This window comes from Dipodomys merriami, unplaced genomic scaffold, assembly GCF_024711535.1.
Source record: "Dipodomys merriami isolate MVZ:Mamm:240054 unplaced genomic scaffold, mDipMer1.0.p SCAF_9, whole genome shotgun sequence".
Taxonomy (NCBI): domain Eukaryota; kingdom Metazoa; phylum Chordata; class Mammalia; order Rodentia; family Heteromyidae; genus Dipodomys; species Dipodomys merriami.
In genome coordinates this window covers 19,160,025-19,178,314 of record NW_027206512.1, presented here as the reverse complement: position 1 = coordinate 19,178,314, position 18,290 = coordinate 19,160,025, and the positions used below count along the sequence as shown (strand labels likewise).

Here is an 18,290-nt window from a genome sequence, read left to right as displayed (position 1 = left end):
ATTATTTTTCATTTTTATTTATTTTATTATTAATAGTTGTACAAAGAGGTCCCAATTCCATAAATCAGATTATGAGTACAGTACACCCCTTCCATCATTCTCCTCCATTTCTCTCAATCCTATCCCTATCTTTAGCCTATGTAGTTCAATTTTTACATAATGTGTATTGATTTTTTTGGGGGGGGTCCGGTTGTGCGGCCTGAACTCTGGGCCTGGGCGCTGTCCCTCAGTTCTTCAGCTCAAGGCTAGCACTCTACCACTTGAGCCACAGCGCCACTTCCGGCTTTTTTTTCTGCTTATGTGGTGCTGAGGAATCGAACCCAGGGCCTCATGCATGCAAGGCAAGCGCTCTACCACTGAGCCACCTTCCCAGCCCGCACAATGACTGCTTTTGCTCATTCTTCCTCCCTCTATTCGTGTTGTCTTCATTGTACTCTCCCCTCAAACATATTTCTTTTTCCTAGTATTCATTTTGTTAAACAGTTTATTAGTTGTTCAGAGGAGTTACGCTATTGGATTCTTCCCCTAAGTATACAATTCTCCAGTCTGTTTGTATATGCATAAAACCTTATCTATGTTACCATGTTACATTATTTTTAACAAACATAAAAAGGGACCACAAATTTGGAAGTCGAAACCAGGAAGTAAACTGAAAAAGTTGATAGGCTCCTCTTCTTAAGTTACAAGATTAGGAGACGCAAGAGCTCTTGACATGCTGCTTTGAATTTGGTAAATGGTAGAAATCTGGGAACTCCATGAATGAGTAAAGACAGAAAGAATGTAAGGCATATCCTGTCAAAACAAAGTCCTAAAAGGTACCTGGGTTTTGGATGGGCTTTACCCATCTAAAACCATTGTTTAAACCCATTTAAAACCATTGTTTGCTGGCTGACATGACCCTGTGCCTTTTGCCCAGCCAGGAGCTGCCATTTGGGGCTTGAACTTCCATTTCCTGCATACAGAGAACAAAATGTTCCTTTTAACTCTGTTATATGAAAGTAAACCCTTGCTAAAAATTTAAAAAGTAAAATAAATAGTTGGAAAATGCTAAACAGTACAGTAATAATTTAAAAATAAGTCAGAATTCCTATAATCGGTAACCTTTTAGTACTTTTTGTACAATTGTATTTTATATTCTTTTATCTATAAACTTGAAACTCAAATGTGTTTCCATGTCATTAATTTCTTGAAATGTATCATATTGAAAGCTAGTTTATTGTCTGTTCTATGGATGTATCAGTTTAATCAACTTTATTTCTTCTGTTGAGTATTTAGATGTTTATAACATCACATAACTATGAATATAGCTCTTTGGAACACAACACCACAAATTTCATGTACACAGAATGCATTCTGTGTCTAAGTAACATTATTAATCTGAATTTTGTGAGATAAAAACCAGAAGATTTTTTTTTTTTCCATTCTCTGCTTCCAACTGTTCTGGGTACAATGTCCCTTCTCTGTTAGGTGTAGGTTTGTTGGTTAGATCTCATAGTTCCAGTAGCTTTCAGTTATTGAAAGTGTAGATGATCTGGTTCATAGCTCTGATCTCACATCCAGAGATTTCCTTTGCTCAGTACAGAGCCAGGCTTTTATGGATTGTGCCACCTGAAGTATAGCAGGCTTATTAGGTTTTCAACCTTCATGGCTGGAGGTGTAGCTCAAGCAGTAGAGTGACTGCTTGGCAAGTGTGAGTCCCTTTCTCAGGTCTGACTGCTCTTGGGTAAAGGTCCTGAGGAGGAGAGTAAAGAGAAAAGGCAAACACCTCTGGTTACCTGGGAATATTTGTGACCATGTGACCGTCTCTCATCAGTTCGATGTTCATATAACACAGGTTCCACCAGCTAGTATCCCCTTCTTGGATGTACCACCAGTGTCTACACATGAGCTCTGTAGTTTTGCTACCTATCTTGGCTTATGTTTGTACTGCAAGTGGGTATAGATTATAATAGGATTTTCTTTTTATCCCAATCAAGAATTATGAAACTGAGACAGTGGCCTCACATCTCTCATTGTCAGTCTGTCTCTTAGTAGCTCCTGACTCTTCCTGCACAGGGTGCTTGCTGTCCACATGTGCACAGCTTATGTGCATATGCACTTAAGCTGAGTCATCTGCAGCCATGAATCTTCCCTAGATATAATGAGCTACCTGATGGTCCGCCAGATCTACCTTGTTCTCATATTGTAGTGGTCCCTTGCTTGAGAATACTACCATTGGCCTTCAAAACTGTCCTTTTATACTCAGCTTAAATAGTACCTGTTTTTGAGTGAAAGCCTTCCTTATCAAAGGCAGTCTCTTCTTAGTACCCTCATGGTGCTTTTCAACCTAGTGGCACCAGTCACTGCTTATTTCAGTGAGTAGATTGTGACCTCCTTGAGAGCAATGTTTGTATCTCTTTTATCTTTCTAGTTCCCAGCATGTTGTTTGACAGACGGGGGCGGGGGGCTAGGTAAATTTGCTAAATTGAATGGTGTTAACATCTAAAAGTATTTATGATAGTGAAGTAGGCTTTCTCACATAGTCTCTTTTTTCTTCCCCTTAGTTTATAACAAACTCATTCAGACAAATAATGCTTCATTTTTTGTAAGGGTCACCAATAGGTTGTAGCTGGGTCATAAGGTAGCAAGTGGTGGTAGGAGAGTTTACATCCATGTCTGTCCACCTTAAGAGCTGCCAGACGACATTTTACTATACATTTGCTCTTGGATAAGATAAAAAGTTTTCTGGGTCTTAGCTCCTAATTGGATCTAGCTTCTGAGAGATAATAAGGATATTTACCTCATAGACTTCTTGGGAGAAAAGAAAAAGAAAGAAAATGTACTACAGTTGCTTAGAGCCGTCCCAAAGTAAATGCCCAATAAATGGAATTGTGTAATCCATCATTGTTATTATCACTACTTAATTTTCTTTAGGAGAACTGCAGATAGCCATTCCTTTTTTTCCAGTTTAGACTATTAGGAGTCATGGAGGTTTACTGTGTTGGCCAACTTGCAGAAGATGCCTGTGTCTGCTGAGCCCACTTTCTCTAATCTTAGGAGTATTGCATTTGGAAGGGTTAGTAGAGGTCAGGGAATTGTGAAAGTGCTTATCCACAGCAGCAGTCCTCTGCAGTATCCAGTTAGAGGTGATCAGTCATGTAAGGATTATCAGGACATTACAGTGACAGAAGCTGGACGCCTTAGAAGTAATATGTATGGTTTAGGAATCATATGTATGCACTTTGCCTTAAGTTCTATCCTGCATAAAATGCAGAAATCATTTTTTTTCACAGTATATTCCATAGTATTGGAACAAACTTGCCTCAGTACTCAAAAGTGTAACTCAACTGAAACACTTGCCCCAGGACTCATTCAACTCTCTTCACTTTTTTTTAAAATCAGAGAATCCATGAAAACCTTGAAAGCATAGGGTATTTGTTCTTTTAATATGCTTGTGTATATTTTTCTGGAATAAGATTCCATGACCCAAATCTATCCTGGACATGTTCTTGACAACCTTGAGATAAAAAAAATAACATTTTTCACAGGGACCAAAAAAAGTGAGAATGACTGATTTTGTTTTTTCATAATAGTAAGAAATTTGTTGAATACAACCCTTAGGAATTGCATGGAAGGGAAAATCTAATAATTACAGCAAAAAGGCAGCTATTTTCCCCTGAAGTGGACAATCACTACCTAAACATCAGATATGGTGCTTCACAGAGTTCAATGTTCTCTTTGTCTGCTGTTGAGAATCTGTTAGGATACAGCTCTGTGGCAGAGGGCAGAAAGCCCCTGAATATAATCCTGAATCTTGTCTTCATTCCATCCTGTCCTTGCCAAGAAACAAAACAAAACAAGTCACTGGAGGTATCCTAATAATGAAAGCTGTATGGGGAATGGTTTACATTTCTAAACTGTATATTGTTTTAGCCTACTGTAGGAATGGTAATATTGGGCTGCAGATATTAGTTATAAAAATCTAAGCTTGGGGCTGGGAAGGTGGCTCAGTGGTAGGGTGCTTGCCTTGCATGCATGAGGCCCTGGGTTTGATTCCTCAGCACCACTGAACAGAAAAGGCCAGAAGTGGTGCTGTGGCTCAACTGGTACAGTGTTAGCATTGAGCTGAAGAGCTGAGGGACAGAGCCCAGACCTAGAGTTCAAACTCCATGACCCATTAAAAAAAAAATCTAAGCGTAACATATGTATTATAACAATATAACTGATAAAAAATATGTTGGACATGTAGCTTTTTCTTCTATTTCAAACTTAGAGTTGGCATAGGTCTTTGTCAAAGGGTAAAGGAATTTGTGAGAGCTGTGGTGGTCATTGCAGTTGCTAATAGGTTAATCAGAGGAAAAGTGAAAAATTGCACTGAGAGATAGAAGAGCACATGTGGATGCCCTTTGCCTTTTCATTTGTTTCTTTGTAGCGTAAAATGTGTAAGGTGCTTTCTCTGTATATTGCACCTTAAGGTTTTGAATCTGTGAGCTTAATAAAGTGCACAAAAAGTTGCTGTAATTAATTTATGATTTAATTAGCTTATGTATTTGTTTATTTTTGGCCAGTGCTGGGCTTTGAATTCAGGCCTCATACTTGCTAGGCAAATGCCCTGCCTTATCATTTGAACCATGTCCCCAGCTCCCCAGCTCTACTTTGACTTTTTCCCCTCTGGAAACTCCCACCTATGGAATGAAGTTAGAAGATAAATATAGTTTTAAGAAGCCACTTCTTTATTTTTATTTTTTGGTTGGTCGTGGGGTTTGAACTCTGGGCTTTGGGTGCTATCCCTCAGCTCTTCACCTCAAGGCAAGTGCTCTACCACTTGAGCCACAGCGCCACTTCCGGTTTTCTAGTGGTTTATTGGAGTAAGAGTCTCATGGACTTTCCTGCCTGGGCTGGCTTTGAACTGAGATCCTCAGATCTCAGCCTCCTGAGTAGCTAGGATTACAGGTGCGAGCCACTGGTGCCCGGCAAGCCACTTATTTTTGGCCGGTTATGCTATTATAAGTTGTATTTAATTATTAGAAATGGATTCATTTGGCACAGTACAAAATTCTCTAAACATTTACATGAAATAAGACTGAATTTAGTATATTTAAGAAGACTAATATTCACTGAATTTGGTTCACAAACAGCAGGACTTTTTAAGGACATTTTAAGAATTTAGTTAAGGTTTGAATATTTTTATGAATAGGACTTGCTCACCATTTATTTAATTTCTATAGTTTTTGCTAAATTGCAGCATATAGTATTGCCTAGAGTGTTTGAAAAATTAGGATTTTATTATTTTTTCTTTTTTGGTTGGTTGTGGAGCTTGAACTTAGGGCCTGGGCACTGTCCCCAAGCTTTTTTGCTCTACCACTTTTCTCTACCACGTTTCTCTGAAAACTACCATTTTGAGTCACAGCTTCACTTCTGGGTTTTTGAGTGGTTGATTGGAGATAAAAGTCTCGCAGGGACTTTTCTGCCTGGGTTGGCTTTGAACCATGATCCTCAGATCTCAGCCTTCTGAGATCTAGAAATACAGGCATGAGCCACTGGCACCCAGTGAAAAATTAGAATATTAGCACAGCATCCTGAAATTGTCTCTGTGATATACATGTTGTCTGAATACATTTAGTCAAGTTGCTTTATTTTGTACCCATGGAAGCATTAATTTCTAAATGTTTTCAGTAAATCACCAAACAACTTTAACAAAAGTATCACCAATACCTTGGAGAAGATATAAGGTATGGTATGTATATCCAAGATTTGCTTTGGGGCAAATACTTAGAAATCAGGGAACTTCAAGTGGAAAGATTTTAAAGCATTCTGATATAATATGTTCTTCAAGGTAATGAAATCTTGATATGTAGTCATTTAAGTGTAGCATTGCAAAGGAAAAGTTAGTGAGTCTTCCTTTTTTTCATGAGAGTCTTTTAAAAAAAATATTGCATCAAATATTTTGAAAAGCAACTATGAATAAAAAATACTGATGTAGTTACCCAAATTGTATTTCTTCTTACTCTTATCATTAATGTTATACTTAACCCTTTTCTTTCAGTTGGATATGTCAAGCGACCAGATAGCTGCCAATCTGAGAACCATTATTAATGAAGTCTGTAGGCATAGACCGTTAAATTTGGGTAAGTGGCTTGCAAACATAGATTACCCTTTAGCCCTAAATCATGTAAAATATTAAGAAAATAAGTTAACATGCAAGTATACTAGTATCAATATTTCCTAGAAGTAAATAAATAAAATTTAATTATCTGAAGGATTTCTGCTTAGTTTTTTAATGTTGTAGTTTTCAGAGAAGGACTTCCCTATCATTAATAAGGTATATATTCTGAGCTTTCTAAATTCCCACATTATTCTAGTCATTAAATCTAAAAAAGATTTGAAAGAAAATTGATTATTTTAAAAGGAGAACTAAAATCACTCATGAAATTATATTTTAAAGCCAGATCATTCACTTTGTCCAGACATTAGCAGCTAGCTTTCTTCTTCTTTTTTTACAATTTATTTTTATTGCGAAGGTGATATACAGAGGGATTACAATTACATAAGTCAGGTAATGAGTATATTTCTTTTTGAACAGTTTTCTCTCAGTTTTTTCCTTCCCATCCCCTCACCTCCACAAGTTGTGGAGTTCATTTTCAACATAGTGTCTAGTTAAGTATCACTGTTGCATTTGTTCACCCTTTGTCCCACCATTTCTGTGCCCACCTTTAATCTCCCCAAAACTGATATACTTACATATAAAACAAAAGGTACAGAAATAAAAACAGTGACAAAGGAGAAAAAAACAGGCAAAATAACATAAAACTTTGTTTCCTTTTTCTTAGAGTTCATTTCAATAAACATCATTTTATATGATCTTATGACCATTGCTTTGAGCCTTTGTGGTCCTCTCCTAAGAATATCCTCCTTTGATCTCATTGTGTGAATGTTTAGAGTCCTATATAATTTATCATGTCCAAGTGTAATTTTTTGTCTTTTACCATCTGTTGTGTTTACTTGTAGATTTATAGGTACATTGTAATGACTACAAATGAGGGAAACCATGCAACCTATGTTTCTTTGAGTGTGGCTTATTTTTACTTAATATAATTTTTTCCAAGTTTTTCCATTTTCTTATGAATGGTTCAATATCATTCTTTCTGATAGAAGCATAGAATTCCATTGTGTATATATACCACATTTTCTTGATCCATTCATCTACTGAGGGGCATCTGGGTTGATTCCATGTCTTAGCTATGGTAAATAATGCTGTAATGAACATGGTTGTGCTGATAGCTTTAGTGTGGTCTTGTTTGTGGTCATTTGGGTAAATGTCCAGGAGTGGGATTGCTGGGTCAAAGGGGAGCTCTATGTGTAGTCTTTTGAGGAACCTCCATACTGCTTTCCAGAGTGCTTGAACACATTTACATTCCCACCAGCAGTGTAGTAGTGTTCCCTTTTGGCTACCTCCCCACCAGCATCTGTTATTGTTAGTTTTCTTCATATGGCCATTCTAACTGGGGTGAGGTAGAATCTTATTGTTTTGATTAGCATTTCTTTTATGGTCAGAGATGTTGAACATTTCATTTCTTTGTATGTCTATTGGCCATTTTATACTTCTGAAAAGTCTCTCTTTAAGTGTTTAGCTCATTTCTTAATTAGGTTGTTGTTTCTTTGTGGATTTGCTTTTGGGAGTTTTAATTTTTTGAGCTCTTACGTATATTTTAATCTGAGGCCCTTGTCTGATGTAAAGATCTTTTCCCATTCTGTGGGCTTTCTGTTTATCTTGTTAGCTGTGTCCTTTTAACTGGCTTTCTTCATCTTATTTATTTTAGAAAAGAGAAGAGTATTTTTGTCATGGTCATGAGAGTATGTTTGTGTTGGTACTCGAACTCAATCAAGGTCTTACATTTCCTTAGCTATTTCCCTCAAAGCTTCATCTCCAGTTCCTGCTTTTTGCTGGTTAAAGATAAGAGGCCTCTTGGGTTTATCTGCCTGGCTTCCTCAGATTTTAGCCTCCAAGTAGCTGGGTTATAGGGGTGAGACATCAGTGCCTGGCTGGACAGTCACTTCTTAAAAACATTGAGAAATAGTAAACATTATCAAGATATGTAAACTGTGTGGTAGGCTAGATTACAAATTAGTGCATTGCCTTTATTATTACATTATGTACCACTCAAATTCGTTCTTCAAATCAACTTTACTCATGAATGGTTGTCTTTTCACTTATGAGCTTATCATGATAGAACTTTTGTCAGGCTTTGTTTATAACTGTGTTAATAGTTAATGCTGTTTTTCTTCCCCTTGGGAATTTAAAACAGTTGGTTAAGTAACTCGTTTATTATTTTCTTCGGTATGTGTCCATAGCTTGTAGTCAGTGCATGTGTATGACTTCTTATGTTACATGGAGAACTTTGTTTGCAATAGCGGGATCCTGTGAGATGCAAGGAGTGATAGAAAGTCCTTTAAGCAGAACAGCTATTCTCTTTTTTGACATTTTAAATGACACCTGCCATTTTCAATGAATTCTTATGAAAAACTTTTGAGAGAATTTCACAAGCTTTTTGGTAACCCAAAAGTACCTTCAGTATTGACGGTTTTAAGTAGATATTAAAATTAATAAGTATTTATTTTAAACACAAAAGCATTTAAACATAGATCTTAAATATTTACATGTACAAGTTAAATATTTCAACACTTAAATATAAATATTTTAAGTATTTCTGTTAAATGTAAATATCACCACCTGCTTCTTCACTGTTGACTATGCAATAAAATGAATTCTAGTTGATCCTCTTCTGGGAGAAGGAAATGGATTATTAGTGAGTTTGCAGTTTCAAAGATGAATCCTCTAGTACAGCTAATTTATTTTCTTTTTTTTTTCTTTTCTTTTTTTTTTTTTTTTTTGTCGGTCGTGAGGCTTGAACTCTGTGCCTGGGCGCTGTCCCTCAGCTCTTCAGCTCAAGGGGAGCGCTCTACCACTTGAGCTACAGCGCCACTTCCCTTATTTTCTACTCTAAAGATGGAATTATCTGCCCTTTGTTATAACTTAATGTGGAGTAAGCAAAGTTGGTTCTTGTCTTTGTTGCCAGGTCCCTTTGTAGTTCGTGCTTTCCTTCGTAGTTCAACAAGTGAAGGCTTGCTGCTGAAGATTGACCCACTGTTGCCTAAAGAAGCTGAAGCTGAAGAAAGTGACAGAGAGCCTAAAGAAGCTGAAGCTGAAGAAAGTGACAAAGAGCCAAGCGCTGGTGGCTCACGCCTGTAATCCTAGCTACCAAGGAGGCTGAGATAGAAGGATCTCGGTACAAAGTCAGCCCAGGCTGGAAAGTCTGTGAGACTCTTATCTTCAGTTAACCACCAGAAAAACAAGAGTGGGGCTGTGGCTTAAAGTAGTAGAGCACTAGCCTTTAGCCAAAAAGCTCAGGAACAGTGCCCAGGTCCTGAGTTCAAGCCCCATAAACGACCCCCCCCCAAAAAAAATAAATGACAAGTCGCCTATAAGAGCTGAAATTTGAAATTCTTTTCAGTGGATTAAGAAGCAACAGATAAAATTATAAAACAAACATTTCTACATTTGGGGCCTTGTGATTTCTTGATCATCCCATGTGAAAGTGAATTCTCACACTGAAAGTTTTCCATTTCTCTGTGACTGAATTTCTCTTAAATCCTGCCACATCTTCTTCCCAGGATGCAGATTTTACATATTGGTAGAATACAGAATATAGAAAATAGATCCAGTGGCATCTTCTAGCTTAGTGACTTTCCCTTGGAAGCCATAGCAACTGAGAATGTAGTAGTACTCTCAGCTCCCACAAGGAAAATTGCATCATGAGTTGCATCACAAGCATGAGTATTTTTTTTTTTTGAAAGCTAAACATCAAGACATTTATTTTGGGTTTTGCTGCTTAGCAATTTCAGTGTAATATTTGTTGGTAATCAAAAGTGTCTTCAGAGACTAAAGAAAATTTGAGACAAAAAATTGAGAATATTGTTTCCCCTTTTCTTGTTCCTGGAATAGTTTTGTTTTGTTTTTTTAGAGGGACTTTTTTAAACTCACAAGCACCTTTTAAACTTTACAGTGATAGTCATCATTATCTTAATCTACATTGCTTATGAATTTATGACCTTTAACAATAAAACTATTTTTTTTACAAATCGGGTGATCTGTACAGTTCTTTCCTTTTGCTTAGTATCAGCTGTTCCCTCTTCTCTATCATTCCCTTCCTCCTATCACCACCCTTGAGTTGCCTAGTTCACTTTCATAATTTCATATAATTTCGTAATTACAGTGCAGTTAATGGGCCCCTCTGCTGTATTTTTTCACCCACTTTCTACTGATTCTGTGCTATGCTTCATCTTCCCTCAAATGTGCACGTGTATGCACCATATATGAGGTAAAGCATACAGAGAAGCATGATTATTTCTTTAAATGCAAAAGATGTTTATTTTAAGGTTCTGAATCCATTTGTGATAATATGACTATAGAAAATACCTACATATTAAAATATCTGGTGGGTAATATTCTTTGGAATCAATTTATAATGATAGTATTTGTACATTCTGTAATAATTGTTTTTTGTCATGCGTCTAAATTCATACAAGACCCTAGGTGTAGTACTTTCATATTTGTGATCATTTGATCCTGGATTCCTTTGCTAATGAATGTAATAGGTGGTTTGATGTTTGTGAAACATCTCATGAGAAAGCTAGAAGAAGAAAGCTAACAAGGTGTCTTCTATCAAGTGCTGTTATAGCCTAGTTTGATCCTTAAGTATTTATTGGTATGTGAAAAATAAAGGTACAAGTAATTTTGACATGTAATTGCCAATTGTCCTTTCTTGGGAATAGTTTTATTTACATAAGACTGTCTTCTGCTTTTTATGGAGTATTTAAATGCTTTTTCTTTTACAAAATAATAGTGATGGTAAATTAGTTGGTGTAGTTTTAATAACTTTGATTTGTAAGGAATATTTAGAAAGCTGAGTGGGTGTCTCTCAAATTGATTTTGAAATTTTAGTTGTCTTGGAAGTCCAAATAACTATGAACATCTAGTGTAACCTAGTAAGCATTTGTTCCCATTAGAAAATTAAAAATTCGGGACTGTTTACCAAATATAGCAGTACTGTTACTATAAATCAGTAACAGTACTTCCCTGTGAGTACCTACAGCATAATGCTGTTATAGTTAAATAAGGTAATTATACTCTTATGATAAAAAGATTAAAATACTAATATGATTAACTCAATCTTAATGCTCAGACATACACATTAGTATTTCAGTATATTTCCTTTGTTTTCATTTGAAAGAAATAGCATGTGCAGATACAAAAGTAATCATCTAAAGGTATTATTTAAAATTTAATATACAAAGTACCATTTTAATGGTAGCATTCTATCCTTGATGTTCATATTTATTATTATTACTCCAATTTTTGGACATTTAATTGGTTTCAACTTCCTCATGTTCAATGCTTTCTTTTATATATGTTAAAATAATCTTACATATTATTTATAGCATAATTTGTTTTCCTCTTTATTTCTAGAAATTACATTCCAGGCTTAGAAGTTACAATTTAGCCAAGTATGGCAGTATACACCTGTAATCCAAGCACTTGAAAGGTTGGAGCAAGAAGATCATGAGTTGAAAGTCAGCTTGGGCTTTGTAGCAAGTTTATGACCATCCTGGAATATGTAGTAAAACCCTGTCTTCAAAATTAGTAAAAAACAAAACAAAAAAAGAGGTGTGGCTAAAATACTATGTCTTAGAAATGTGCTTTATCGATTAGAACAAACCAGAATGAAAAATACAGGTGGAAAAGTTGTTCTGGGCAGGAATATTCCAAAATCTTATTAATTAGCCTATCAGTAAATTACTTCTTTCCAGTGGAGTGATTTCTCCTCTCCCCCCATGGTTAAATGTTTATAATGGTATATTTATGGAAAAATAATAGAATTGTCCTATGTCACTCTAAACACAAAACTTTATTATTTCTTCTTGAAAAAATAGTAATTAAGTCTCATTCAAAACAAGTAAGAGCTTAACATTTTTATAGTAAATACTAGTGAGTCTTAAACTTTAGTTTGCACCAAATAAACTGTAAGACTTGCAAAACACAAATGTTGGGTTTTACCCAGAAATGTCCGGTGGACCTTGAAATCTTGCATTTCCAACCAGGTGATGGTGATGGTCAAAGGACCATACTTTGAGGACACTGCTATATACTGATTTTAACCCTGGCTGTACTATAACAACCTCTGACTTTCAGACCAGCATCAGTTAAAAAATTCCACAAGTGATTCTAAAACATCAGAATGGCAAATTACTTTTATATTTTATGTTATAAAAAACATTTGTAATAGAAGACAGAATTGTAAAAGGCTAAAATGAAAAAGAATAATGTACTGAGCTTAAGAACTAGGACTAGTTTCTAACTTTGTGAACTTTGTTATAAAAAAATATAAAGTCTATGGGACTGGGAAGGTGGCTCAGTGGTAGAGCGCATGCCTTGCATGCCAGAGACCCTGGGTTCGATTCCTCAGCACCACATAAGCAAAAAGAAAAAAGCCAGAAGTGGTGCTGTGGCTCAAGTGGTAGAGTGCTAGCCTTGAGCTGAAGAGCTGAGGGACAGTGCCCAGGCCCAGAGTTCAGGCCCCACGACCGGACCTAAAAAAACAAAAAACAAAAATATAAAGTCTGAATTCTAACTCCATGAGCAAACAGTTCAGATTTTGAAATCCAGTGTAAAACAAGGGTAGCTTATATAAGATGATCACCAGTTACTTTCTAACAAAAATTTTATGATGTGCCTTTTAGCAGGTGGTATTTAGCAAGTGATGTAATATGACATTACTAAATAGTGTCACTAATATGAACATAAATTTGAGGGTATTATTTAGTACTATCTTGTTAAAAACTAGATGCTTGGTGCACAATGGGAGGACCTATTCAATGCTGATTTTTTTTTTCTAGCAAGCAGTCAATCATTATGTCCAGTAGGTGGCGATAATAGCCTTTCCTACAACTTTTAGATAGTTAAATACTGGTAAATCCTTCATTTTTTCCTATTTTAGACGTTTCAGAGGTAGCTTAAAATGTCTATGCATATTTAGAAGTTTTTAAGAATTCACTTCTCTCTATTGTAGTTTTCAAATATGAAGAAAACAACGCTCACACATCACTCAGCTTCAACAGCTGTCATGCTGCTGTTATTCTAGTTTCAGCTTCCCCTTGCTTCTGCCTACAATTTCTGCTCTTCCTCACCCTGCTGGGGTAATTAAAGGCAAATTCGATGTATCATATCACGTAAAGTTTTTAAATTAGTTAAACTAATTACAAGTGGATCTTAAGTTGTTTTTGGTGTGTGTATGCCAGTACAGGAGCTTGAATTTAGGGCTTTGCACTCTTTAACTTGGCTTTTTCAACTGAAATCCTAGCTACTTATAGGGTTGAGATCTGAATATTGAGGTTTGAAACCAACCCAGGCAGAAAAGTCTATGAGACTCTTAGGTTCACTTAACCAGGATCGAGCTGGCTTGGAGAATTTTTAAATCCTGTTAGTAGGAAAGACTGCATTTAGAAAATCACTCTCCATTATTAAGATTGTATCATAATGGAGAGTTTTGGGGGATTCATAGAGTAACTTTTCTTAAAAGATAAAAAGACTTGGAGATGGAGGAAGTTGGTTATCCTCTCATCAACAGATTCTTCTTTGGGAGGAGGATTAGTTTCCTTTAGATTATCTGAAGGAATAGAAAACCCTTTGTCAAGTTAATCAAGACATCCACACTGTAGACCTGGTTTTCCGTATTTTGCCCATCTGTATATCTAAATTGTCATATGTGGTATAGATTCATGTAAGCTTTTAAGTTTTTGTTTCAAGTTCATGTTGAGACTTCAAATACTACTGCTCTTAACTTAGAATGGGAACTGAAACTGGCTTCTAGTCTGTCATCCTCCATCTCCAACCCGGCATGTGACTGGGAGTCACAGAGCCTTCCCACTGGTTTCTCAGGTTTTTATGCTTTTTAAAAATTTTGACTCACTGATTGTCCGTATTTATAGAGTATAGTGTGATGTTTTAATACACGCATACAGTGTGTAGCATGAGAGTCAGTGCTCCATGCGCACTATTGAATATAGATAGAATGGAAGATTAAAACACTTCTTCACCCTGCATTTTAAGGTACAAGGTAATTTGCTGAGCCTTTATTTTCTCAAACATTACCATTGTTTGTTGGTCCTAAATTAGACTGGCCAAAATGTGACTTACTCTTAGGGAGCTATAATTTAAATCTGTTACTTAGTCATGCTGGAGAGGTAGCTTAATTTTAGTTATCCTGTTTTTATTTTTTTCTTTTTCTTGTGTTTAATTTTTAATTTTTTTAAGAAATTGGATTGGCAAAATTCTAAGATTTTTTTTTTCTGGAAGTATACTTATAAACATTCAACAAAGTTCTAGTTAAGTAATAGAAAAAAAAGAATCATTCCCCTGGAAAAATAGGGAGTAATTTATGGAAAGGTTAGTTAAAAAGACCCAGACCCTGGACTATTTCCTGTTCAAAGCAACTGTTCCAACTATATTCTGAAGCATAATGGTTATGCTGCATTAAGTTTGGTAATAGCTGTTCAGTTGAAATCAAATTAAAAATACTTGATTGTAGTAATTACAAAGTATTTTTCAAAGTGGAAAACTAAACAATAAATTATTTTTTATGTGTGCTGGTTCTGGTGCTTGAACTCAGGGCCAGGGCCCTGTCCCTAAGCCTTTTTTTTTGTTGAAGGCTAGCACTTTACCACTTGAGCCACAGCTTCACTTCTGGCTTTTTGGTGGTTAATTGGAAATAAGAGTCTCATAAACTCTCCTGTCTAGTCTGACTTTGAACAGCAATCCTCAGATCTCAGCCTCCTGAATAGCTAGGATTATAGGCATGAGCTTAATACTTCTTTAAAAAAAAAAGTTTGAAAATCATTAGAATTTCACTGTAGAAAATTTAAGATCTTGGTTGTTTTTTTTTTCCAGGGCTGAGGACAAACCCAGGGCCTTGCGCACACTGGGCGGGCACCCTTCCGCTGGGCTAAACCCTCAGCCCCAAGATCTTGTTTGTTTTTGAGTGTAAGATTTAATGACTATTCTCTAAGAAGAAATAATAAGAAAGATTTACATTAAGAGTGATGTAGTAGGAAGTGGCGCTGTAGCTCAAGTGGTCGAGTGCTGGCCTTGAGCTGAAGAGCTGAGGGACAGCGCCCAAGCTCAGAGTTCAAGCCCCATGACCAACCCTCCCCCCCAAAAAATAAAAAAGTGATGTAGTATAATTCTAATATTTTTACTTTGCATTTTCCTGTAACTAATGCTGAACTTTTCAGATTCTAATTAGCATTATTATATCTCCTTGTGTAAAACTATTCAAATCATTTCCTTAATGAAAAATGGGTTTGCTTTCAGTTGTAAGACACACACACACACACACACACATATATATATACTGTATATATGTATATAATATATGTATATCTTCAGTTGTAAGATGTATATGTAAGTATATATGTACTATTTTTTTCATGTCTTTTGTGTGTATTACAAATACCTTCTTCCATTTGTCACTTACTTTTCCCTCCTGTGTCTTTGATAATTTTCATAAAGTCTACTCTAATGTTTCATGAGTAGTTAGTATATTTGGAAGCATCTGACATGACTTTTACCCCTCTAAAGTTACAATTTCTTGTTCTGTGTTTTCCTGTAAAATGTTTTTTTCTGTGGTGTTTATAAGTTTTCACTTTCATTTTAAAGTTTACCATACATTTTTAATACATATATTTTTAATGGTGTAATGATAAAATTTTCTAATACAGATAGCCAGTGGCCCTAGCCCCATTTTTTTGAAAAGGCCATCTATTCTGCTTTGAGTTTTGGATATAAAATTAATTAACTGCATATGTATAGCTTGATTTCTCAACTCCTTAATTTGTTCCACTGATATATTTGCCTAGCCTTACAAAAATGGTCTGGTCCCAATTACTATAATTTATGGTAGATCTTGAAATCAGATAACATATGCATTCAAACTTTGTTTTTGTTTTTGTTTTTTAAGTTTATGTTGGATATTTTAGGTCATTTGTATTCCTGATACATTTTAGAATCAGCTGATCAATTTCTGTGGGTAAAAGGATGCTGAGGTTTTAATTGCAATTTCATTGAACCTCTTCTTTAATTTTAAAGAACTTATACTTTAACAGTATTGATTCTTGTAATTCATGAAATGCTGAATCTCAGTAGATTTGGGTCATGTTTATGGCTCTCAGAATGAGAATTGTTGAAGAAAGTACTTTGTATTCTAATTTGTTGTTTTTATTATTATTATTCTTTTCCTAAGTAGGAATAAGTGTTGGATTTTTATCAAATGCTTTCCAAATATATTTAGAGGAAAGTACGGTGTGTGTGTGTGTGTGTGTGTGTGTGTGTGTGTGTGTGTGTGTGTGTGTGTGTGTGTGTGTGTGTGTGTGTTTAACATGGTGAATAACATTGATTTTTTTTTCAAAGGTTAGACTAACCTTTTGTTTCAGGAATAAATTCCATTTGGTAATGATTTATTCTCATTTCTATATGTGAATAATTTAGATTTTACTGGGGACTTTTTTTTACTAGGTTCTGAAGAGATACTGATCTTTAATGTTCTTGTAATAGCTTTAGTCAATGTAATGCTAGATTCAGATGACTGGGAAAATTCTGCTTTTACCTTTGAAACACTGTAAGATAAACATATCTTCCTCATATGTTGGAGAAATTTACAAATAAGTCCAGTAGAACTCAAAAAGATTTGGTGGAAGATTTTAAATTACTATTCTGGTTTGTTTAGTTGGATACAGAGCAATTCAGATTTTTTCAAACATTTCTTCTTTGGTCAATTTTATTTATAAGTTTTGACAGTCAAGAAATTGATCTAGGTAGGGATGGTAGGGGAAAAACAAACGAGGCAACAATGCTTGGTAAGAAATGTACTCATTACCTTGCTTGTGTAACTATAACCTCTCCTCTGTACGGTATTTTCACAATAAGAAACTTATTTTTTTAAAAAGAAATTGATCTGTGTCATCAAAGTTGTCAAATTGAATTTATTGGAATAAATATGTCTAATGTATTTCTTTATTATCCTGATGTCTATAATGATGTTCTTCCTTTATGTCTATGTAGAGAATTTATGTTTACTTTTCTTTTTGGGGGGGAGGGGGAGGTCCGGTCGTGGGGCCCGAACTCTGGGCCTGGGCGCTGTCCTTCATTCAGCTTTTCAGCTCAAGGCTAGCGGTCTACCACTTGAGCCTCAGTGCCACTTCCGGCTTTTTTTTTTTTTTTTTTTTGCTTATGTGGTGCTGAGGTATCGAACCCAGGGCCTCATGTATGCAAGGTAAGTGCTCTACCACTGAGCCACCTTCCCAGCCCTATGTTTACTTTTTTTAAACAAGCATTTAAAGTGTAGATTTGACTTACTTTTTTTTTTTTTTTGCCAGTTGTAGGGCCTGAACTCTGGGCCTGGGCGCTGTCCCTCAGCTCTTCAACTGAAGGCTAGTGCTCTACAACTTGAACCACAGCGCCAGTTCTGGCTTTTTCTGCTTATGTGATACTGAGGAATTGAACCCAGGGCCTTGTGCATGCGAGGCAAGCACTCTATCACTGAGCCACCTTCCCAGCCCAGACTTACTGATTTTTATTTGTACACTTTTAAATTGCCTGATTAATATTATTATTGTTGCTTCAAATTTTAATTATAACAGATGTGTCTTGGATAATTCCTGATGATTCTGTTAAGTTTCTCATAAATTGATGATAGTTGAAAATAGTATGTATATAATATGTAATAATACATAACTCTCTCAAAATACATGTCATATCTAAAAAGCAAATACTTGTGTGCCATGCCCAACTTTCATCTGTATTTTTTTACAACTATATGTCCAGCACCTAAAATCATGCCTGGTATGTACCCTCAAAAAGTGGTTGAATAAACAAATAAATAAATGACTTGCATCTACATCTAGTTTTAACTTCATTGCCAATTGCTAAATACTAAGAAAATCCTTATAGTCCACCTTGGCTGCCTTGGTTTAGTAAATGATAATATTACCTTCGTGTAATATATTACATCTTTATAGTCTAAGAATTTCTCAGAATTCACTGAGTTGTTATTATCTATCAGATACTCTCTGAGGTGTTAGGAATAAGTCAGTAAACCATAAGGTAAAAATACCTGCTTTCATGGAACTTCATCCTAGTGAAATGTGTTGTTTTGTTTAGTTCTTCATAACAACTCTGTGAGGTGTTGGACAGGCAAGCA

The 18,290-nt window shown here is 35.6% G+C and overlaps 1 protein-coding gene across 3 annotated transcripts in view; it reads left to right on the top strand.

Moving 5' to 3' along the window:
- Mrpl1 (mitochondrial ribosomal protein L1) overlaps positions 1-10,785 on the top strand; it is a 63,545-nt gene extending 52,760 nt beyond the window's left edge. For all 3 annotated transcript variants that reach the window (XM_070012991.1, XM_070012989.1, XM_070012990.1), the window contains 2 exons: positions 6,026-6,107; positions 9,057-10,785. In XM_070012991.1, coding sequence (XP_069869092.1) covers positions 6,026-6,107; positions 9,057-9,229 — 255 coding nt within the window. In that variant the 3' untranslated portion in view covers positions 9,230-10,785. The remainder of the gene's footprint in view (positions 1-6,025; positions 6,108-9,056) is intronic.
- Positions 10,786-18,290: the final 7,505 nt, after the last annotated feature.